The following is a 25,911-nucleotide window of genomic DNA, read 5'->3' as shown; positions in this document are numbered from 1 at the left end:
TGATAAAAGTGGAATAGAGGCAATACCCTGAGTGGTTTCTTAAGTCCCAATTTGTAAGAGGAATTCAGAATATGTGACTTTTGACTCTGGCAATTCTCTGCTTAATTTATGTTAATGTATCAACATTTTTTTAAGGATCTTTTAGGTTTTATTGGCGATACTCCCTTCTGAATGCTAATAAAAACCTAGATGAACTCTGCAAATATTTTTACGTAGTTTCTATCCAAAAAATAATAGTCATAATTAATGGTAAAAAATGATATTCATGTTTCTTGAGCCAATATAGGCTAACTCATATTTATTTTCTTTTTTTGCTTCCGTAATCCATATAGGAAGCAAAGAGAGGTTGATTAACTTAAATTCATTGATGTTAGTATAACTAAAAAATCATCTTTCATGGGAATGTTGACCTAGATTTTGAACTTAATGTAGCTAAAAATTCTTACACCATGTAATTAATAATGTGACCTTAAATGTGTTTTGTAATGCCTCTCCGTCACAATGTGAGATTATGGGTTCATTCAAATGAAGTTCAGAATCTAGGCCAACAATAATGGAAATTGAAAGTGAGAAGAGTCAAGAGAAAATATTATAGGCTTTTATAATTCAAGTGTATTACTGGCTTGTTCAGAGAAAAAGAAAAATATTTGTTTTAAAAATGTCGTTAAAAAATAGAAACCAGTAATTATGAACACACTTTTTTTAAGACATGTAATATATACAACAGAAATAATATACATCAAAAGTTTGCGACAAACATACATTTATATATTTATTTTTGCAATTTAAATATCTTGAAGATTATTACGAATGAAGTGACTGCATCAGTGTATCTTATTGGCTTATAAATGAAAATACGATTTATTTGCTAAACGTATTCTTGAAAAAAAGTTGCTTTAAAATAACATGTTCTAGTCGATTCGAATATGCGAGGTATTGGGTAGTTTCTTCACATCAAAGAGGATATTCAGCAGAAGAATATCATTTGCAGCTATTGTGTAGTTAAAAATAAACGGAAATGTTTTTTTAGTTTAAAATTTTTGTTCTCAAAATATTTACCAAACTTCAATACGTACTGTTTTTGGTACGTATATGGTACCGATTCAGTCATTCAGTAACATCTTAAGGTACTTCAGAGACAACTTCTGTTAAAGCTGTACCTATGAGTAAAATGGAACTTATAAAACTGATTTTGTAAGACCATGCTATTAAATTATTAGTATGCGTATTTTCGTTTAGACCAAATATACCTTTTTCGAATTACTGAATATGGTTATTCTTGTAATCAGCTGTTCATTGGTAATATCTAAATGGCGTTGACATAAGTTCTTGCAAAATCCAATATGGTTATCGTGACGAGATGTGTGCATTGCGTTTTTGCAGTAATTTATCACGGATTTAGTTAATTACGGTTGTTTTAATGCGTGATATTAATGACAATTTAAATCAAACAAATTCAGCTTTATAAGAATTGTAAGATGGAAAAGTGTGAAGGGATAGTGGAAAATGATTGTAATGTTAGGCTTACTCATGACCTCAAAGGGAACTTGGAACAGTCGAGTTGCCTTTCTGAAAATACTAAAGGATCAGAAAAATCAGTGGAAGATAAAAACCGTAACATTACAGTTTTGCCGGCTACCTTGAATGACGAAACTGAAGATAATCAGGTGGCTTCTTCGAGTTCTAAAAAGAATCTGAAAGGCACACATGGGGGACCAAATGGACTTATAAACGGTTTAGAAATAGGATCCGGAGAAAAATTATCACATTTATTAGATCATATACCTAATTCTTCTGTACGCGATAATCTGCTCGGTTCAGATAGTTCTAGTCATAGTAAAAGTGTTAAAAAATCTAGTGAAAATAATTCAGAACATTGTACAAAAGTGAATTCTGAAGAAGAGTGTAATCATAACAATGTTGACAGTTTTACGAACACAGATGAGGATGTTTCTAAAAAGGATGAAGTAGTTAATGATTCAACAAATACCGAAGATACAAGTTCTTCACCATCGTCTAACTCCCAAATAGAATATGTGTCTTACGAATCCGAGTTACAAATGCCAGATATTATGAGACTGATTCAAAAAGACCTTTCTGAACCTTATTCAATTTATACTTACAGATATTTCATTCATAATTGGCCAAAATTATGTTTTTTGGTAAGTTTATTTTTCTTGAGGTTTTTTGAATATTTATGTTTATTATTAGAAATATTATTGTATTCATTAAAATTAGTTAGCTTAATATCCAAACTCTTTAGTTTAGCCCCCAAAATGCTGGTTTAAGCCTATTAATTTCAAATTGTTTTGATTTTTATTATGTTTAAATTTACTGTTTTTGTTTTCTGTCGTGTCTTGCTTGTTTTTGCATAAACTAACTCATATTAATCTATTTAAATTCTCTGAGCTTGTCATTATATTGATGAATAACGTACTTAAATAGTGTGTTATTCAATTTTCTTTTTGTTTAATGCACAAACCATATAGATCAGAAAGTCAAATGATAAGTCTGACAGCAATTGACATTTTTCAAGATATTGTTTGCTTTTTAAAGCATTTTTTCTATTCTGGCTGATTACATTCAGTGTGTAAGTAAAGTGTCATAATTAATCTACATTATTGGTATTGCTCAACAGTATGAAGTTCCATCATAAGCTATACTTGATGGTGTTAAATTTTACTCCTGGTAACTCTTACAATTTTTTTTTCCCCACAGACTTCTATGTTTAACGTAGCTTGCAGCTGATAATATATTGTTCTATTAGTTATTTATTGTAATACACAAATATATTCACATATGTGATAAAAAACTCTGTGCAGACATTTGTATTTATTTAAATCATTTCACTAGATAACATCTTGCTTACTTTTTATTGTTATGGAGTTATATTTTAGGTTATTTTCTGTTTATATAATGTTTGTTAATTCTGAAGATCTTACAACAATAAGTCTCAATTCTTTGTGGGATTATTCTCTTACTTAATAATAAATTATTCAATGATTTTAAAGTACATATTAAAAATATTGTAATTTAGTTTATCTATAGTTGGTATGCTTAAGATCAGGAAAGATCCTAAGCATACTCAAACCTTAACTAATACAAATGTTTAACCTTAACTCTAATTCTAACCGTAATCCTAACCTCTTTCCTCAGAATGTATTAAAATCTGAACAGGTCTCAATAACTCACAAAAATTATAATATTTGACTAGAGTACTTATTATATTGGGCAGCAAGTTGCCAAACCTACTGCTGACCCATAGTAACCAAACCTGGTTTAGATCTAACATTTAGATCTTATGCTTCCATGATCCTAACCTTATCTACTATGGTATGTTAAAGTATGAACAAAATTGAAATTGATCAAGTAATTACTCAGAATTACCTTTAAATTTTGTTGTGGTTTTTATACAACAAATAACAATTTTAATTAAAAATATCTTAGTCATTTAGAAAGTTGTGTAATTATGTGTTGGTAGATCAGCATGTATAGTATTTTTTTATTGATGTTTAAAAACCAGAAATTAAGTAACTTATATTCATGATACATTAAACATAAATAGCAGTAATTTCAATATTTCATTATAAATTAATTGAGTTGAATATCAGATTAGATTCTTTTGCCTTACTTTCCAGAACCAGTTGTAGAAATTGTTCTCTTACTTTACAAAAGTCAAATATAAATCATGAACACATGTATCTCAATTTGTTTAAGCTCAGTAGAAAACGTTTATAAATGATGCTTCATTACACACCTGTTGCTCATATTGTATATTTTTGTATTTGAAGAATTGGCAGTTGAAAATTACTTTAAAACTGGAATTTTTTTCGATGTTGTTTTCATATTTTGCCATAATCATTTTATTTTACATTATATAATAGTAACAAATAATGTAAGTAAATTCTGCAACATTAAAAGTGATTGAAGTTTTATGTTTTTTTATGTTACAATATTTTTTACTTTCCTGGTAAATATAATGAGAATAGCTTATTAAAGAGGAAAGTATGGTGATCACGTCAAAAATGGAATATTTTTTTTGCCAATCTTGTTTTATGGTTTAAGTAGTTCATCTAGACCATTGATTATCAAACTTTTTTGCCACAGCCACATTAAGAATCAGAAATTTTCTAGTGCCCCCAAAATTTTTAAACTTACCATCTGTTAATAATTGCAATTGTTGTTTTTAAGATGCGCTCTTAAAAACAAAAATTGCAATTATTGCTTTTGAACATAGCATGAAACTTGCATACCATGTTTTTTGAGTTGAAACTTACATTTTAAATGAGAGCAATTAAAATGCATATTTAATCATATTTGGAAGTATTTTTATTAAAATTGCTTTCAAAAAATGACAATTGTATCTATATAGTTATATAAACAATAGTTATAGCATATTCAATATAACAATACAGTAATTAAAACAAAGCTTTCATTTGAAAAATTACATGTACATTAATGTGGAGATGAATCTGATGTGCTTTAACAAGTTTGTTAATAACATTAAAGCTAGATCAAAACCCTTTAATTTCCATATTTATTTGTATCAGTACATTGCTTAGATCGAGAGATTTGCAGCATTAAAGACAAAAGTGGCCTTTTCTCTTTAAAGTGAAATATTTCGGTTCAGAAAAATCATAGATGCATAAAAAAATAAATTAAGATTAGAATCTTAAGCTTTTAAAAGATTTTAATGCAGCTTACTAAAAAAAAAATCTCATTTCCCTCCATACGTTTGATCAAACATGAAGAAAAAGTTTCTTCTCACCGATTTTTAATTTGATGATTTTTGAAATCTAAAGTGTACTGTCAAAAACTAGACTATTCAAGCTTTAACTTTTTTTTGTTCGTCTATAAGCCTCTTGGTTGTAAAGTTAAAGTAGTTAAGTAGCAATACAATAATGTTTTATCATAAAATACAGGTGTCCCTTTAATTTCTTGTTCTAGTGTGGTAGGTATTTAATTTTAGTTTGAAAAAGATAATTTTTGCCTTTCTTTTTTAATCAGTCATTACCTTCCTAAACCTCCTGAAGGCCTCCAGCACCCACAAGGGGGTGTTATTGCCCACTTTAAGAATGAATGATCTAGACCAAAAAAACATATATATGTATGTACGTATATCTACATATTTGTGTCACACTGATTTTGGTCTTATACATGATTGACCAAATCGATTTTCTTCAAATTTGGCTCAAATATTGGGGTAGTGATCATATTCATTTTTGAAAAAATTCATTATCAGTTTTTGCATTAAAAAATATTACATTTTTAAAATTGCAAAAGTTGAAATTTAAAAAAAGACGTGATATTTTGTCAAATATTTACTTATAATTGAATTATCATTTATTATAGGAGTGCAACCAGCATGATAATATTTATTATCCCCCCCCTTTTTTTTTGGAAGTACTATGTAGTCATTGTTACATTATAATTTTTATATTGAAAATAAGTGTTTGATATTTAAAGTATAAATTTAATTTTCATCATATTTGTTGCCATCACAGTTAATATATATTTTACATAATTTTTGTTAATATTTCTGGTGATATTTACAGCCTTTCTTTATTTAAATTTGTTGTACATGCAGTCACTTGCCACCCATTGAAATTAAAGAAGTGCCAGGATATTATAAAACTTGATATAAAATGCTACATGTGAATAATTGCTAATTCATATTATTGTTTGTTAATTTACTATCTACTCCATGAAAAATTAATGTTATAAAGAAAATTATTATCAGTAATCTATTTGTTTAATTTTCTTAAAACCATTGTTAATTAATTCAGTCATTAATTTAAATTTAAATTTGTCTTCATGGGAAAATGTTTCAGAATGCATTATAGAAATAAAAGCATAGTAACAATTTTTTTTTTGTACGTGTTTATATTTAAAAATTTGTTAATTGTTTAGATTTTTTGGTGTTCTGCTATATTATTTGTTAATTATTATTGTTGCCTTAAGAATGGACAACATATGTAATAAAACTATCATTAAGAATTGTTTTAGCTTCGAAGTAGCTGTTAAATAATGAATTTTATCTTGTTAATTTTTATTTGCATTGTGTTTAGGTCTTTTTTTCCACCCTACTCCCCTGGGTCGGACATACAATTAAGTAAAGCTCAGCCCAGGGAAGTGTCCTTTTACTCTAAGGGAGCCTCCCTGCCCATCGGCAGTAAAATCTGTCACGGCAGTTCGGCCCCCTCCCCCACGGTCAGATCTTTTGATCTTTATATCTTTATTTTGCCTTCCTCTAATCCCTGAAAGGGGGTAACCAGACCCGACTATGTCATCCCTAGGCCCTGCACGATGGCCAGGTGTCTGCGGTCTTAATTTTACCCTCTGACCTATGCTAGCCCTGGAGTCCCCATCCGCTCATCGGACCTGTGAGCGGTTACACCTTTTTTTGTAACCAAAAAAAGGTGGTTTGTCATAATTTCTTTTTATTGCATTATTTTTTTGTTGAAGAATGACAGGCTGTTGTTTGTTCATCGAAATGGAAAGGATTATTGGGATTCTTTAGAATGTACCAGTTCAGATTTTATGTAGTTTAGCAATACCAGATCTATTGAAAAATATCTTTTATTAAGGAATTAAATATATTAAGGGACTAAATAAATGCATTTATAACAGAATAAATACATTTATTGCACTAGTTCTTATTTCCTTTAAAGTATGATCCTTATAACTCAACATGCGCAGCGTGTTGAGTTATGGTTTTTTCAAACTATGGTTTTTCCATAGTTTATAATATTTTGAAAGTCTTGTTTCAGAATGATCCAGCCATGCCATTGCTTTTGTTATGTTTTCAACTCTCAGTACCATTTAAAAAATGGTATTTTCAGCATTATGAAATAAGATGATTGGTGGATTACGTAGCTTATTTCCTCAGATTTCAAGATCTATCCTACATAAAAATTGTCAGTGTGCATCCGGGTTAAAAAAAATTAGTGTTGTTCTTCAATTATGATCTGAAAAAAATTGGGCAGAGTGAATGGAAGTGACCTTGCAATTTCTTAGTTAACATAAGCAAGAGTGCAGTGAAGTTCTTATTGTGATGTTTGGATCATAAAACATGTAACTACTCTTAAGTAGATGCCAGTCAATTAGAGGAATCGTTCAGTAATCCCTTCAAAATCAAAATAAAAAAGTCAGGTAGATTCTGATTCACTGAGCATGATTGTGAGCTTTTTCTGGGACAAAGAAGGCTTCTTTGTACAGTATACTATATTAGTATATTAGTATTTCATGTTAATCTGTTAATTAATGAGTGTTATGTACTGTAACTAGTTGTTTATTTATGGATTAAAACCAGATTTAATTATTTATGTATAGATAAACATTTTTTCATATAATATATATATATATTTAACAGGTATGTCAAAAGAATTTTTTTTTTTTTTTTTAAGAAAAAAGTGACTCCCAACCCACAAAAATCTGTGTTGGATAATTTACACCCCACTTAATGCTACGTTTTGAAAGTTTTTTTGTATGTCTCCAAATGCTGCATTTGCAGTATTCTAGTGGAGAAACTATATTTTCTCTATCAAAATAATCTATATTTGATGTTTGAAAAATTATTATTTTCAAAAGAAGATTTTATGTATGATTATAGTAAATCTTCAAAATCATTTATCTATGTCTATTTTTGCAAAAAAAAAAAAATCAACCGATTCTTATGTTTTATAAAATTAAGCTAAAGTTAATTTGTTGTTGGTCACTAGATAATTAATACCTGGGTTCACAACTTGTATTGTGTTTTTGACAGTCCTAATTTAAGCATGTTGATTATGAACCCAAATATAGCATTGTTCTTATTAGAAGATCATTTTTTATTGAGAATAGCTCACATTTTAAGTATGGTTTTATTCTTACTCGTGTTTATATGAAAAATATCATTGGTATTTGATGATGGGTTGTTTCTAAGTCGTTATAGATTGTGTCTAAATTAAAGTTTAAAAAAAAGTCGAATGATTTTTTTCATTTTTTATGATAGCATAGGATTATTTTAGTCAGACCATTATCCAAGTCTCTTCATAGGGACTATTTGGGCCTTACGACCCTCCTAGTACTTTTTCATACGTTCCAATCTCTTTGCTCTTTTTGGTATTAAAAATGTTCATGTTATGAGTTTCTTTCTTGTGTGTATGTGAAGCTAGTGTTTTTGTCCTTGACTTTTTCGTTACTAGTAATTTTTAATTTTTCTTGCCTCATATTACTAATTACTCTGTAATGTTTGAATTAAAGCTTCCTTTCGTGGTTTTATGATGATCTGATTTTATGTATACATTGCTTCATACCATTTAGTGACAGTGCTCTCTAAATAGAAGAGTTTATTTGTGGTTTCTTTTACTGTAATCTAGTTACACATTCTGTAGAATTTATCTAGATGTTGGTGTAAAATATGTTCAGAAATATTTGTACTTGAAGGTATCTATTGTAGGAATCACTTTGTCTATTAAAAAATAGACAAATTTTAAGACTATTTAAATTTGGAGGACTACTCAGTTTTTTTAGGAATTGCGTAATCTTAAAAATATGAATGTTTAGTATTGTTTATGATTAAATCCTGAATGTTTTATAAAACTAATAATTATTATTGATTATTGATTGATAAAGATTAAATTTTGATGTGCACACCATAGCAATGTTAAAATTACAACATTTGTTGCATTCATGATAAAAACGATGTGTAGGAATTAATTACAAATTAACAAATTAAATGAACATGATATTTAAACTTATATTTAAAAAATACTACTACTATTAAAAAGTATTTTTAAACACTAAAAGTACTTTGTAAATATTAAAAGTAGTATTTTTAAATACTATTGTTTAAAAATAGTTAGCAGTAATTTTACACCCTTAATAATAATAAGGGTGTTTGATAAGTCCATGCAAAGTTGAGAATTAGTGCTTGTAGTACTTTTTTTAAAGTCTTTTGTATTTTCCTTTAGTTCTATAGTTCCACTGGGAGCATATTTCAAGTTTCAGTCAGATAAATTTTTAATTCTGTTGTTGACAGTTGTTCACTCACGATTAATTAAAAAGCGCAAATAAGTAAATATTATTTTAAGCGTGGTTTGGAAGTCTCATTTGATCAAGAGTAATTTTTGCACCATTTAATAACAGTTGAAGAAACATTTTCTGACTTGAAACCAAAGAACACTCAAAATAGTGAGTTGCACTAGGGGAACTTGTGCCAAAGAACAAGAAAATCATTTCAACAGCAGGAAAGGTGTGATGGCCACTGCCTTTTGGGATGTTAGTGGTATAATTTTCATTGCCTTTCTGGAGAATTGTAAATTGAAAACTTGCCACCATTTTGCACCTTATCTGGATTGTTGAGATGAGGAAATAAAAAAAAAAACTACCACATTTGTTTGGTATTAAACTTAATTTTAAAGAGAGATTTACAAGAGATTGTGTAATTAGCACCAGGTGTTTTCAGTTCATACTAAAGCCAACTGCATCTGAAAAGGCTTCCTTGAGGTACCTCTGTATAAGGAACAAACCCATTAAAACCTTTCTATGTTTAACCTGAAAACATCTGTATTCTAGGTAAGATTTCAGCACTACGTAGAAAACATGTGGTAAAAGAGCAACCCTACATGCCAAATCTTGTCAAAAGCCTGACTAACATCTAGGAAAACCGCTGAACAGTACTGTTTCTTGTTTACAGCATGATTTATAGATTTATAAATCAAAAAGAAAGGTAAACAGTACTCAGCATAGAAAGTGTCTTTAGGCTTTAAGAATCAGTATGTGTCTTTTGGTTAAAGTGTAAACAACATATTTTTTTAGTGCTTGAATATTTTTTTGTTAGTTTTGTGCCAACAAAACATAATTTGCTAGAAACATTACTCTTTGTTTACATGTGAAGAAAATGGTAGCTGAAAGTCTTTGTTTGATGTATGAAGTTATGGCTATCATACTTCAGTGATTTCAACTTTGGTTCATTTTCACAAAAAAATCCTTTAAAATTAAGTTTAATACCCAGACAATTTAATACAAGACAATACAACATTTATACAAAACAGGTATACCTGCTTACTCTTCTGCAATTGCAGCAGAAAATTTGTTCAAATTATGGTCAAAATTCTTTCACATCCTCTTACTTAACAGACTTAGCACTTAAGATTATTGAAAAGGCGGTTTGCTGGAAACAGATTTATGCAAAATAATATTGCTGAATGATCTTCCCATTTTGAAGACTGAAAATACATCAGAGATATCAAAAGATGGTGGAACTTTTGTAAGATTAACAGCTGAGTGCCTTAAGTGCTGGAGGCAGTTCTTTGAAAGGCTTTATAATCACAACCACCACAAGAACCATTAGTGGAGCCATTGCATGTTGAGCTGCTTGAGTTCCAAATGTCTGATGCTGAATCAACCACTGAGCCATCCATCCTTGTGTAAAATGGAAAAGCGCCTGGAGGAGATGGGGTCACCGCAGAGTCCATCAAGGCCAGAGATGTAGTTCTGCTTCAGCAACTTCATGTGCTCCTTCAAACCATCTGGTGGATAGAAAAGGTGTACCAGTTACCTGTAAAGGGTGTCATCATTCCAACCCACAAGAAAGGCAATATTTAAGACTGCAAGAACTACCATGGCATAAGTATTCTATCAATTGTTGACAAAGTTTCCATGAAAGTCATCCAGTCATGCTTGCAGAAATTTTGTGAGCAAACAAGCTGCGAGGAGCAAGCTGGCTTTCAACCAAACCAAGGATTCTGTGACCAAATATTTGCAGTTTGCCAACTAATGGAAGAAAGAATTCAGTGTGGAAAACAAGCAGTTATCATCTTCATCGACTTTCAATCTGCCTTTGACTGCATCCACTGGTGGCACTTTGGCAGGCATTGGAGACAGAACTCATTCCTCTTAAAGTTATCAAGTTTTTCCAGGAGAGCTACAATGGATTGTCGACCCAGATACGCATTTGAAATGAGCTATCTGAGGACAGGATGATTTCTATCCAGACAGGAGTCCGCCAGGGAGATGTTGCCTCCCCATTCTTCTTTAACATGGTAGTTGACTCCATAATGAAATGAGTTTTCCAGGGGAGAAGAGGAATTCAGTTTGGAGAGACTAGCCTTCTGTCTGACTTTATGTTTGTCAATGACAGTGGCATGTTCACCAATAGTGATGCTGAGGATGATGTCTCCTGGATTACCCAATCTTATGGCCTAAAGATAAATGTGGATAAGTCACATGTGCTAACAACAGAAGGCTCACTGCCATTTTCCAAATGGATGGTGTGCAAATTGAACAAGTGCCAAAATTCAAACATTTGGCTTCATAGTCCAGGAGAAGAAAGTAGCAGCTACACCGGAAATCCACAGTCGAATTGGTTAAGCAGCTCTTGCTACCCTGAAATGGTGCTTGTAGAAACAAAGCAACATCTCGCAGAAGACCAATGTTCATCTTTTCTGAATCCTGATCCTTCCAATTTTATTGTACGGAGAAGAAACGTAGCCACATTACTTAAGGCAAACCTGAGTTCCAAATGCGAAACCTATGTCAGATCATCAGAGTCTCACATCGCGATCATATTTGAAATGAGGATATCTGTCATAACACTGCAAATAACAGCCAACAATCGAAGACTGTGATGGTTTGGCCATATCTGCAGACTGAGTGAAAACCGATTACCATCCATACAAACTCCTGTGACATGAACGACCCACTCATTGGAGAGCGCAGCATACAGCTCCAAAGAAAACACTGATCAAGCACGTAGATGATATAAAAAACTGCAGGCTAGACCTTAATGATGCCAGCACAACAGCCATGTATTGCCATGCATGGAAGCATCTTGTTAGTGAAATCAAACAACCACTGGCACCCACAGCAGCATACAGGCTTAGGAGTCGATCTAATCCAAATGCCAGCTAGGGATCAAAAGAAGAAAACATCATAGTGTAAAAAAGGGATCTAAATACTTGATCATCATTGGGCTAAGTGTATAGACTTGAAAAGAAATTATATCTTTTCAAAAATATTAAAAAAAATTTCCTGAAAAATTGTCTTTATATTTTATCGGACTTATGAAACATTTGTCATAAGTCTGTAGAAACCATCTAGGATTGACAAAATCAAAACGATAGAGTCAACATATTAATAGAGGTTGGTAATAACAATGGTAGTAAAAGATATTTTAGACAGTAATAATAGTGGTAACAAAAAATTCAAACAAAGCCTGGAGAATGGCTAAGAAAGATGAATGTATGGGGCGACTGCTGAATTTCATAATTGCTTTCATGAAGCTAAAACCAGGAATGTTAATAGTAATTTGATTGCTACATTTAGATAGTAAATTTTGTTGAACATGGTATTTTGCAATTTTTAAAATTGTAAACCTTCTGTATTAGTTACCTACCTTTGGTTTTTTTTTACACAGTTTTCTTTCAAAATAAATTTAATGCAATAATTTTGCTTCTTTGCAGCATTTTAATGTTCTCGATTCTAAAAAAATTGTATTTCTCATGTAGTCATGTTAATAACACTTTAGTCATTTTTGATAGTACAAAAAAAAAAAACATGATAAAAAATAAACATAAAAGTGTTAACACTGTTGATAATGTAAGTTATCAACAGTTACTGTATGCTTAAGTTATTGTATATTTTTAATTTTTTAGATGCTGGTATTCTAATTATTGAATATATAAATTTCAGTCAAATTAGTCTACTTCTGAAAGTAACTTAGAGGAATTTGGCCCTAGTCAGTATAATGGTTGACATATTCATTTTTGCAGATGCTGGTGTTAGGTTTTAGATATTAAATAAAAGGTTCTGATAACTTTTATTGAGGTTGAATAACTTTTATTTGAAATTTCAATAAAAGTTATATCATGTTCTTTGCCACCTGATATAACACATTCTTAAATTGTAGTAAAAATCATGTAGGCAGTCTGTATAGCTAATTATTTATTTAATTTTGAATTTTAGAGAGTGAAATATTTTTTCTTAGGTAATAAGGATTTGGTTCAGTTATTAATGGTGAGATTTTCTTCTAGATACCCATCTATTAGAGGAGTTTTTTGTCCTCAGCTGTCAAGTTTTTTTTTTCGTTTGAAGTCCTAAAACTTTGTTAAGTAACTAATAGATGCATAAATTTTATTATCAAAACTTGAGGATTTAATTCTGAGTAAATTGATGTAATAAAGTGTGTGAGAATAAAAAAAAAATCAACTTATATTATTAAAAACAAAATAGAACAAATTTTAACAAAAAGTGTTAGGAATTTGTAAAAATTAAAAACAACTGTTTTTAGTACTTAAATTTAGACCTTTGAGAGATTTGGTTGGCAATACTAACTGTATGCTTCAAAATAAATTTGAATACTAATCATTGTTATAAAATTGTGGTTACGAGTTAATAATAAACATTAGGCAGTTCATTTGTTTTTGACATTATTGTGATTTTGTTTAATTATTTTTGAGAATCGTTATGTAGTGTTTCTGTGTTTGTTATATTTAAACTGGATCTACATTTTTCCAATTGAATCAGAATTTAAAAAAGTGAAAATCTGTTTTGAATTCTTTGTTTTGAAAAATGCTGCATCTCTTTACTCATGCAGAATATGTTGGTAAGATTTTTTTTGTATGGCTTTTGTGATGGAAGTGCTCCAGCTGCAGTTAAAGAATACTAACATATGTATCTTGGATGAATTGTACCAAACTGTAAAGCATTTAATGATCTTTGTGAGAATGGTACAGTTCCCAGTGCTTATATTTCCTCTGTACATTAACAGTTACATTATTTTAAAAGGGAAAACATTCTTTATGTAGTATGGCTTCATGCTTGAACAAGCACATGAAGAATACAGTATGGAGGACATTACATGCTGATGGATAGCATCCTTTTCATGTATAGAAATTTCAACACTTCCAGTTTGGTGACCTAGATAACTAAGTACTAGATAACTGCAGTTTTGTCAATGGTTTAACAGTAATTACTGCTTAATTTTGTACACACTTTTCAGATGAAGCTACTAATATCCATGACACCATAAATAATACTTGGAATTCACATCAGTAGTCTGAAGAAAACCCACATGCTGTTCCAACAACTTTTGGTGAACCTTTGGTGTGGCATGATCGATAACCAATTAAAATAGGCTCTTTCATACTAGAACGTGTCATGGAGAGATATTTGGAATTCTTAAACAATGAATTACAGTGCTTGAAAATTTCTCATTGGCAATTTGTGAATTGAATTGTAGTTTCAACTTAAAGTTATGGTCAGAATGTGGTTGTATATCAGATGATAATAGATAATGTTTAGTGCAGCATTGAAAGAGTAGTGTCATTCTAAGATAAACATGATAAAAGAAGGCTGGAAAGATTAAAACTGCCTCTCCCATTATGATACTCCATTATGATTTCTTTACTTCTAGACATCCAAACTAACATCAGTAGGTGGTTTGAATGAGAATAGAATTATTGAAGCAAATTGTGGATGAAGTGTATGCTGACTTTTATGGAAGTTTGTGAAAGGGGAAAAATTGGTGGTGAAGGTCTAATTGTTGAAAGCCTTGTTTTTAGAGCAGAAAAACTATGATTAAAGTGTTTACCCTCAGTAGACATATGAGTTTGGGTGAACTTGCTGCAGAATGATGAGCGTTTATGTGTCGGCCTGATTATAATTATTCAATGCAACTTTTTTTTTATATGGTTAATCATAAAATTATTTTTTGTAAGATTTTTGAAGTGGTGTTTGTTTTTTTGTTAGAAGATATTTTGAGTAATTTGATAAATGACAGTTTTAGGTTAAATGTAAGATACCAACCTTTTAATTGCTATGTAGTATTACAGTATAGATTTTGAGAACAGTAAAATCATTTGTAATTGGTGGCATACTAGCTTAGATTAAGGAATATTAAAATTTTTATTAAATAAAATTTATTTATTTTATATAAATTTTTATTTATTTGATAAAATGTGTTACATGCACTACTATATGCTGTCTAAACTGCTCTTCATATTAAAAAAGATTCCGTAAAATTTTAAAGTTTGATTAGACTGTTAAATGCTTAATGCTGTAACTAAAGTATTTCTTTTTCTACTCAAGTTTGTGGTGAGAGACTGTATTAAAACTGTACAATGTAAACTAGTTAATGTGTTTTATACTACTTCCAATTAGCAAATATTTTTCATGAAAACTTAGAAATCTGTTTTTTTCTATCAATATAAGTTCAGATCAGAAATATGTATGATAAGAAGATTAATCTTACAGATGTTCTATTTCAGTTATAATAGTTATGGTTTAGTTTCTGTTAAAGAAGTGATGGAGGAGTAAAACAAGATTGTGATCTATGATCGATCCCATAGCCCTACTCAGAGCAGATAAGGGAAGAAGAAATAAATGATTTTTTTTTTAAGTCTTCCTGAACGATGTTATGGATTTTTTTATAACATTTTCTTATAAATTGCTGTAGGTTGATTTTCATTAAATTTATTGTGTTAGTTTTTGAAGATTTTTGTTTGAACAACATTTTTTTTCAAGTTGCAGTATTTGGGGATTAAATGGTCGACTTGAGACTATAGGAGACTACACTTTACTTAAACTCATACATATCATCCTCATTCATCCTCTGAATTAATACCTGGCAGTAATTCCTGGAGGCTAAACAGGAAAAAAAAATCATTTATTGCCTGCGAAGTAAACTTAGATAAAGTTTTCTGTTTATTTAATTTTAATTTATTTGTATATCAGATATTTAAGAAACATCATTTGAACATTAGTAGAATAGCTGTTTGTAGAAGATATATTACTGTTTAATAATTTGTAATGAAAATTATATTATTTTAAATTTATTATTATTTTTCCTAGGCAATGGACGGAAGTAAATGTGTAGGTGCGATTGTTTGCAAATTGGATATTCATCGTAAGGTGGTCAAGAGAGGATATATTGCTATGCTAGCAGTTGATGAAAAATATAGGAAAAAGAAAATAGGTAATTGTAATAACTCACAGATATTTATTTTTATATTGTAACTTTTGTACTAGCTTCAGACATCATCCATATATAATTACGTCTACAGGTCAGTTTTAATAGTCTTTTTAAATACTTTAAGCTTTTATAAAGACAATGACGTTAAATATAGTGCTCTAGTCTTAGTAAGCTAGTGTATATTTGGTAGTTGCTATAACTTGATTATTGTTTTTGCTGTTATATTTCTCTTAGAAGTGGATTCAGGAAAAAAAAACTGATTCATCCATCAATTTGTTATTTCCTGTATGATTTTATTTACTCAATTGACAATAATATTTGTGAGGAATTTATACAAAGTGATTTTAAAAGGCATATAATTAACAACAAATAAAAGTCACTGTTAATTCAGTTATTGCAGCTATGACATATCTTTTTTTTATTTTGTGATTTCTTGGATTGGTGTATAACTTTCTGTATTTCAGTATTTGATTTGGGGCCTTCGCCTATTTTATCTTGTTATCTCCATTCCAAATATATTCCTTATCATGCCAATTTTTGTGTTATTGGAAACTTCTTTCCATTTATGATTCATGCATTACTTTAGAGGCCTTGAGCTTGGCTTTCTAACATACTGGTTTGGGTCAGCCTTCTTTTAGGTTTGTCTTATTTCCATGTTCTCATTTTCACATTGTGAGTAGTCTTCTTTTCCCTAAATTGTCTTAGTCTCATTTCTAAAACTTTATGAGCATGAATCCCTGCTATGTTATAGTCTTTACTAATGTTCTTCTGAGAAACAATCTTCTTTCTTGATAGATCCTTTTCAAATGTTTATTGAGGGTGGTTCAAATATTTTAAGAATTGTTGATTAATGAAGGTAGTTAATTCTTTTAAAGAACTTTAGATTTGTCTTCATGCTCACTCCCTATTTCCACTAATTGCATACTTACACTTATTTTATATAATATAGTACTCCTTGGTCTATTCTTCTAATCCTTTTAGTCATTACATTGATAGAAGTATACTCTTTGACTATTTCAATTTGTTTTTCATCATTGATAATAGTTCAAAATCTCTCAGTTTTTCCAGTAGTTAAATTTCTAGCAGTTTTTTTTTTTTATTATTATTTGCATTATCATAATATTTATTTTTCATTATATTGTATAGTTCCTTTTTGGAGTTATCCTTTTTTTTTTTGTCTTCAGTCATTTGACTGGTTTGATGCAGCTCTCCAAGATTCCCTATCTAGCGCTAGTCGCTTCATTTCAGTATACCCTCTACATCCTACATCCCTAACAAATTTGTTTTACATATTCCAAACGTGGCCTGCCTACACAATTTTTTCCTTCTACCTGTCCTTCCAATATTAAAGCGACTATTCCAGGATGCCTTAGTATGTGGCCTATAAGTCTGTCTCTTCTTTTGGCTAAATTTTTCCAAACGCTTCTTTCTTCATCTATTTGCCGCAATATCTCTTCATTTGTCACTTTATCCACCCATCTGATTTTTAACATTCGCCTATAGCACCACATTTCAAAAGCTTCTAATCTTTTCTTCTCAGATACTCCGATTGTCCAAGCTTCACTTCCATATAAAGCGACACTCCAAACATATACTTTCAAAAAACTTTTCCTGACATTTAAATTAACTTTTGATGTAAACAAATTATATTTCTTACTGAAGGCTCGTTTTGCTTGTGCTATTCGGCATTTTATATCGCTCCTGCTTCGTCCATCTTTAGTAATTCTACTTCCCAAATAACAAAATTCTTCTACCTCCATAATCTTTTCTCCTCCTATTTTCACATTCAGTGGTCCATCTTTGTTATTTCTACTACATTTCATTACTTTTGTTTTGTTCTTGTTTATTTTCATGCGATAGTTCTTGCGTAGGACTTCATCTATGCCATTCATTGTTTCTTCTAAATCCTTTTTACTCTCGGCTAGAATTACTGTATCATCAGCAAATCATAGCGTCTTTATCTTTTCACCTTGTACTGTTACTCCGAATCCAAATTGTTCTTTAACATCATTGACTGCTAGTTCCATGTAAAGATTAAAAAGTAACGGAGATAGGGAACATCCTTGTCGGACTCCCTTTCTTATTACGGCTTCTTTCTTATGTTCTTCAATTATTACTGTTGCTGTTTGGTTCCTGTACATGTTAGCAATTGTTCTTCTATCTCTGTATTTGAACCCTAATTTTTTTTAAATTCTGAACATTTTATTCCAGTCTACGTTATCGAATGTCTTTTCTAGGTCTATAAACGCCAAGTATGTTGGTTTGTTTTTCTTTAATCTTCCTTCTACTATTAATCTGAGGCCTAAAATTGCTTCCCTTGTCCCTATACTTTTCCTGAAACCAAATTGGTCTTCTCCTAACACTTCTTCCACTCTCCTCTCAATTCTTCTGTATAGAATTCTAGTTAAGATTTTTGATGCATGACTAGTTAAACTAATTGTTCTGTATTCTTCACATTTATCTGCCCCTGATTTCTTTGGTATCATTACTATAACACTTTTTTTGAAGTCTGACGGAAATTCCCCTTTTTCATAAATATTACACACCAGTTTGTATAATCTATCAATCGCTTCCTCACCTGCACTGCGCAGTAATTCTACAGGTATTCCGTCTATTCCAGGAGCCTTTCTGCCATTTAAATCTTTTAATGCTCTCTTAAATTCAGATCTCAGTATTGTTTCTCCCATTTCATCCTCCTCAACTTCCTCTTATTCCTCTATAACACCATTTTCTAATTCATTTCCTCCGTATAACTCTTCAATATATTCCACCCATCTATTGACTTTACCTTTCGTATTATATATTGGTGTACCATCTTTGTTTAACACATTATTAGATTTTAATTTATGTGCCACAAAATTTTCCTTAACTTTCCTGTATGCTCAGTCTATTTTACAAATGTTCATTTCTCTTTCCACTTCTGAACACTTTTCTTTAATCCACTCTTCTTTCGCAAGTTTGCACTTCCTTTTTATAGCCTTTCTTATAGCCGATAGTTCCTTTTACTTTCTTCATCACTAGCATTCTTATATTTTCTACGTTCATCCATCAGCTGCAATATCTCGTCTGAAACCCAAGGTTTTCTACCAGTTCTCTTTATTCCACCTAAGTTTGCTTCTGCTGATTTAAGAATTTCCTTTTTAACATTCTCCCATTCTTCTTCTACATTTTCTACCTTATCTTTTTTACTCAGACCTCTTGCGATGTTCTCCTCAAAAATCTTCTTTACCTCCTCTTCCTCCAGCTTCTCTAAATTCCACCGTTCATCTGACACCTTTTCTTCACTTTTTTAAACCCCAATCTACATTTCATTATCACCAAATTATGGTTGCTATCAATGTCTGCTCCAGGGTAAGTTTTGCAGTCAAGTTGATTTCTAAATCTTTGCTTAACCATGATATAATCTATCTGATACCTAGCAGTATCGCCTGGCTTTTTCCAAGTGTATATTCTTCTATTATGATTTTTAAATTAGGTGTTGGCAATTACTAAATTATACTTCGTGCAAAACTCTATAAGTTGGTCCCCTCTTTCATTCCTTTTGCCCAGCCCGTATTCACCCACTATATTTCCTTCCTTGCCTTTTCCAATGCTTGCATTCCAATCTCCAACTATTATTAAATTTTCATCTACTTTTACGTGTTTAATTGCTTCATCAATCTCTTCGTATACACACTCTACCTCATCATCATCATGGGCACTTGTAGGCGTATAGACATTAACAATCGTTGTCGGTTTAGGTTTTGATTTTATCCTTATTACAATGATTGTATCGCTATGCATTTTTAAATACTCTACTACTCTCTTCCCTATCTTCTTGTTCATTATGAAACCTACTCCTGCCTGCCCATTATTTGAAGCTGAGTTAATTATTCTAAAATCACCTGACCAAAAGTCGCCTTCCTCTTCCCACCGAACCTCACTAATTCCTACTACATCCACATTTATCCTATCCATTTCCCTTTTTAAATTTTCTAGCCTACCAACCTTTTTTAAACTTCTAATATCCACGCTCCGACTCGTAGAATGTTATTTTTTAATTTTCTGGTGACCTCTTCCTTAGTAGTTCCCACCTGGAGATCCAAACGGGGGACTAGTTTACCTCCGGAATATTTTACCAAGGAAGGCGCCTCCATCATTGCTATATGAAAATGCAGAGAGCCACATTTTCTTTGAAAAAAAGCAGCTGTATTTTTCCATTGCTTTCAGCTGCGCAGTACTCAGAGGACTGAGTGATGTTGATATGGCCCTTTATGTCATTCTGACTCACGCCCCTAACAACTACTGAAAGAGCTGTTGCCCTCTTTCAGGAATCATTCCTTAGTCTGGCTCTCAACAGATACCTCTCCGATATGGTTGCACCTTCGGTCCAGCTCTGTATCCCTGAGCACTCAAGAAGCCCCCTCACCAACGGCAAGGTCTCATGATTCATAGAGGAGGGAGTTATCCTTATGATTCTGAATCATCTCTATCATTTACCACATGTGAGGATATGATTGACTCATAATTTCATAATTGTTTTATTCTACATTGTATTAAACTACAGTTTTTTTTGTTATAAATTTTGTGTATCTAATCTCTCTCTCTCTCATTTGTGATTTTGTCACCTTCAAATATGATATTTTACTCTCCTTCAGATGTAATACATTTATGTCAGCATTTTTCCCAAGTTTTGACTTGTTTTATGAGAGGTGCTTAAATTAGACTTGAATTTATGTGTTGTCTATTAACATATGTTGAGAGTGAAAATTTTGAGTAAAGTATCAGTTTTAGATTATGGGATTTCAAGAAAATGTTTTAATTTACATTTCATTAACACTTTGATGAAACAATGTAATTTGTATTACTGAGGTGTGAGTATTGTATTTTTTGGGTGTCTACTTCTGAGTGTTGTGTCTTGATTTAGTAGGTCGTGTTCTACATCTTTACAAGGACATGGAACTGAATTACTAGAATGAAGATGTTTGGAACCTCATAAAGTCTTGTAGGGTTAGGTCTTTAACTACTATTTTACAAAGTTTTAATTACATTATTATTCAATAATGCCTACTGTCTTCCTTGCTTCTGTCAAATTCTTTTTACATATGATTAATTTTTACTGAATCCTGTCTCTCAGATCTCCTACTATCTCCATTTCTGTCTGCGTGGAGAACTCATTAAAGCTTATAAACAGGTTTCTAGGCATATCAAAGGATGTGTATATTTCATACAGTATTTTATATGGGAATCTTCTTAATTATATTACTTCGGGAATTATTTTGGGATCTTCTTAAGATAAAATATCTTAAGAAACATGTAATAAGATATATAATAATAATAATAATTTATAAAAAACACTTACCAACAAATTTTTTTAGAGTTAAGTACTTTCGGATACCAAATGCATCTTCAGGAACTCAAAAATATTTTTCTTAAAATTAAAAAAACTAAAACTCATTCATCGTATGTAAGTCGTTAATGTAAAATGTAAAAATGTACAACAGTGGTCGTCATGTTTTAAAAAGTTATGTCGCCTTAGCGTCCTCCACTGTTAATATAAAAGTTTTTTGAGTTCCTGAAGATGGATTTGGTATCAGGTACTTGAACATATACAAAAAAAAGTGTTTGTAAGTGGTTCTTATAAATTATTATTATTGTATAGTCATACCAACAGGCCATGTTTGATAAAATTATAAGATTTATAACTATCAAATGTTACAGACATCCCTGTAAGTAGTTGTTTGTGGAGTGAATATTTTATTTACTCTTGGATAATTGTAATTCAATATAGTGTACATCACTGAATCTCAAACGTTTTCAATTTTTAGTATCCCTGTTGAATCCAAATTTTCCCAAGGTGCCCTGTGTCAAATTATAAAAAAAATACCCAGTTATTTACAAGGGTTCGGTAAAAATAAATAAAACACAGTTTAGATCATAAAATCTTATGACGAATGACATGTTATTTTTTTTTTTTCTGTAGGGTCTAATTTGGTTCTCAAGGCAATTCGTGCTATGGTAGCTGATGATGCTGATGAGGTAATAAAACTTATTATTATTTATTAAATTAATATCATAATTTTTTGTACTAAAATACTGAAATGTTTATAAAGTTTATGTTTATCTTTAGTAACTTCATCTTTAGTTAATTTTGTGAAAATATTTTATGTGTTATATAATCATTTTAAAAGACACAACTCATAGCCACATAATATTTTATTTTTGATGAATTTAATTAATTATTGACAATGTAAATAATTAAAAAATTTTTTAAATTAATACTATTTAAAAACAAATTTGGAAATGCCATTTACAACATTATAACAAATATTAAAACATTTTTGGCATACACCTCAGTGCATGTTTGAATGAATGTGTCTTTCATTTTGGCTGAAACCTTCATTTAGTATTGCTTTCGAAATATTGGAAATTGAGTTTTGAATGTTTTTTATTTTTAATTCATCTGGAGGATGGGTTTATTAGAATAAATCTTATTTTTTAAAGCACACTAATAACTCAACAGATAAGAGATATCAAGATCAAATTAGTCAACAAACTACACTCAATCCTCAAAAAATTTCATGAAATTATATATTACTACTATGTTGATAAATTGCTGCTACATTGATAAGGTTCCAGGAATTACTGTTAATCAGATTGTAAGAATGTATGAAGTTCATTACAGTTTGTAATAATTCCCTGTCGTCATTTTCTCAGAAAAAAAAACTTAATTCTATTACAAGGGACATCAAATCCTGACTTTTACTAAATGAAATGATATTCTGCTATTTTAAATGTTTATATGTTGGCGGTGGAGTCAGTCACATTTCATTGATTAAATAAACTTATCTGAAATATAATTTCTAATGAAACTAGTAAATTAGCAATCATTTTGCAGTTATAGCTAGCTCTGTCTGGTCATTGTAATACATCCATTACAATTCTATCTTAGTTTGGTACAATGATATGACAGTGAGATACTAAGGTTATGAAAAGACATATCTGCTGGCTATTCATTTAACAGTAGCTGTTTAACAGGTCATTGAATGGTTTTCTGTCATTGTGGTAACGATATGACAGATGAAACTATAGAAACACATTTGGGTTGCAGTACAACCTTTTGATTCCTGGCATGTGATTCTTTTAACCCTTGTACTTTTTCTGTACTTTATAACAATTTTTTTTACCATTCCATTAATCTCATTTTGAAATATTCTGTAAATTTGTCTACTATTAATCAAAATTTTCAGACATGGAATTTTTTTAAGTAACTAAAAATTTAACTGTTAAAGAAATGTATTTTTGACAAATTATGTTGCTCGCACAGTAAAACTCATTTTAATTCCATAATCTAGTTAAAATGAATTAAATATACATGTATTATATGAATGTATTGGGTACATATTTAAATGTAAATGCATGATATTTTATGATCCTTGAGGAATAAATACATAAAGATACTCACTCTGCCTTACCAGTGTTAAAATTTTGACAGAAATTGTTGATTTAGATATTAATTTTGAGCCAAAAATACAGTGGAATCATACTGATACTGATCTTATCTCATTCATATAGTTTAATTTATTTCATGATAAATTAGTGTACTGACTATTATTTAATAACTTTTTTTATGTTTGGGAAATATCAAAAATTGAAAATGACCAATTCATCTGAACGTTTATTCATCAAGAAAAGAAATAAAAGCTTTTCTAAGTATGGGATGTAACAGAGGGTGATGTTAAAAATTATGTAAATTGCAAGTTCAGAATGAACAATCTTAAGAATGTAGAGAGAAGATTGTGGCATCTATTATAAAGATATATGTCAGTAGATCATAACAAGAGACATATGGGAAATTTTTTTTTCTAAGTAAAATGTTGGTCTGTGTGTTGGGTGTATGAAAAGTGGCTAACTTATACAAAACGTTTATAAATACATGCCATGACTTGAATTGCCATGTTGTGTACAGCGTATAGACCCAAGCTTATTAGAAAATGTAAAGAGTGTTGTTTTCCCATTACCTTCTTCATTGTCACATATTAGTCTGTCACTTTAAAGTATAGATGTCAGCCCTTCAAATTACTGTATTTACTGTAGTGTTTACAGTAAACAATGAATTGTCTGATGTTTTGTTTTTCATAAAGTAACTTAGACTACTGCTGCTTTGTTGTACCTGCTGAAAGAAAGACAAGAGATTAATTTACCCTTTGTTTGGTGTACAATGAATCATATTCATTGTTTCCATTTGGTAGGGAAAACTTTCTGAATAACAACAGTTTTTTTAAATTGCGAGTTCTATGTACAGATCAACATTGAAATGTGTAAAATATTTCATATTGTGGCATAAATTTATTTTTTATATATAAAATGCATGTAGTTACTGTTTGACAATTCATTGGCTGACTTATTTAATGTCAAATCTTGAATGTTGTTTTAAGTACTAATATCTTCTTTTTTTGTTACAGGTTGTTCTAGAAACAGAAATAACAAATCAACCGGCTTTAAGATTGTATGAAAATCTTGGATTTGTCAGGGATAAAAGATTATTCAGGTATTACCTGAATGGTGTTGATGCTCTACGATTAAAACTTTGGCTGAGGTGAAAACAGTCAGTATAAACCAACCAGAAAATAAATATTTATTCAGATAGAAACAACACTGAACATCGCTAATTTTTACTCCTAATCAATTGCGCCATTAATGCTCTGCTGCTCATCAACTTATATATATATATATATATATAATATATATGTATAAAAATGTATGTATAAATATGTATATATGTATATGTGCATATATTATATGTATTAAAAAGAGGTCACAGGATGCAGTGTCATTAGAGTTGTTACATCTTCTAAGTAAATAATATATATTTATCTAATATGTGAAGTGCAAAATAAAAAAATAAATACTTAAATAAATAAATTATATGTTCTTTTTTGTTAAATAATTTAGCATATTTTGTTTTTGTTTTATTATTTTTTTAAACAAACAGATAATTTATTTTACATGAAAAGTGATTTACAAAAATATTGGTAATATTGTTTAATATTAAAATAAAAATTATTACATACATAAAATGTATCAGAACAGATTTGTTTTGTGAAGAAGTATATAAAATTAATAATTTTGTTATTACTGTTATTTATTGTTTTTAAAATTTAATATCCTACTGTAATTAATTTTATTACCATTTGTGATTTACATAAGATGATAATAATAGCATAAAACTTTTATTAGATCTAATAATATAAATGTTAACTGATTATTTTTATTAATGAAGTGATTATATGTTTATAATAAAAGATTAGTATCTGCAGAGTACTTATGTACATGCATTGGAACTTCAGATACCCGTTCAGCATAGAAAACTGATTTATGATATGCCAATAATAAAGTAATACCTGAGGATCTATGAATTCTTCATGTTTCATTTCAGAAAGAGTTTTTAAAAAAGTGAATTATTTAATATATAATAAATATGGTTTATTGTTACCATTACACTTTTTCTGATTGAGTATACCTAAATTACTATGTTTTCGTGATTTGCATTATACGTGAATAATACTTCAGTTTTTTTGCTACTTTATTATTACTTCTTTATCTTCCAAACATGTTTGCTTATAACAATTATGAGTTTACATATATAGTATTCCAAAGTTTTTTTTGCATTTTCTAATTCAGATAACTGTTGTAGTGAAACCATTTATTTGTATGTATGTGTGTGTATATATATATATATATATATATTTTTTTTTTTTTTTCATTTTTTAAGAAAAAATTTACAATGTCATTAAGTAATATCCTTACTAATAAATTTGATACAGTGCATATTCTAACCATACTCGGTATTGTTAATATACCATGCACAAATAGTTGGCTGTAATGTAGTGTCCATTATATTGTGCTCTAAATTTTCATTGAACCACTGATCCAATTTCATTTGTATGAGTAACTCAACATACTGTGCCTTCTGT

General features: G+C 30.1%; 1 protein-coding gene across 1 annotated transcript; it reads left to right on the top strand.

Moving 5' to 3' along the window:
* The first annotated feature begins 1,186 nt into the window (after window positions 1-1,186).
* Window positions 1,187-25,435, top strand: LOC142331449 (uncharacterized). The gene is made up of 4 exons (XM_075377370.1): window positions 1,187-2,162; window positions 15,835-15,958; window positions 21,918-21,973; window positions 24,400-25,435. The coding sequence occupies exons 1-4, from the start codon at window positions 1,479-1,481 to the stop codon at window positions 24,535-24,537; spliced, it is 1,002 nt and encodes a 333-aa protein (XP_075233485.1). The 5' UTR covers window positions 1,187-1,478; the 3' UTR covers window positions 24,538-25,435.
* Window positions 25,436-25,911: the final 476 nt, after the last annotated feature.

This window comes from Lycorma delicatula, chromosome 10, assembly GCF_047948215.1.
Source record: "Lycorma delicatula isolate Av1 chromosome 10, ASM4794821v1, whole genome shotgun sequence".
In the NCBI taxonomy this organism is placed as follows: Eukaryota; Metazoa; Arthropoda; class Insecta; order Hemiptera; family Fulgoridae; genus Lycorma; species Lycorma delicatula.
Note: the sequence above shows the minus strand (reverse complement) of the source record. Positions and strands in the feature narration are given on the sequence as shown.

Excerpts from the sequence above, each read along its gene's own strand:
- LOC142331449 (XM_075377370.1), top strand. The coding sequence starts at position 1,479 with ATGGAAAAGTGTGAAGGGATAGTGGAAAATGATTGTAATGTTAGGCTT. Across the intron at positions 2,163-15,834 it reads GGCCAAAATTATGTTTTTTG|GCAATGGACGGAAGTAAATG; the intron begins GTAAGTTTATTT and ends TATTTTTCCTAG. Across the intron at positions 21,974-24,399 it reads TAGCTGATGATGCTGATGAG|GTTGTTCTAGAAACAGAAAT; the intron begins GTAATAAAACTT and ends TTTTTGTTACAG.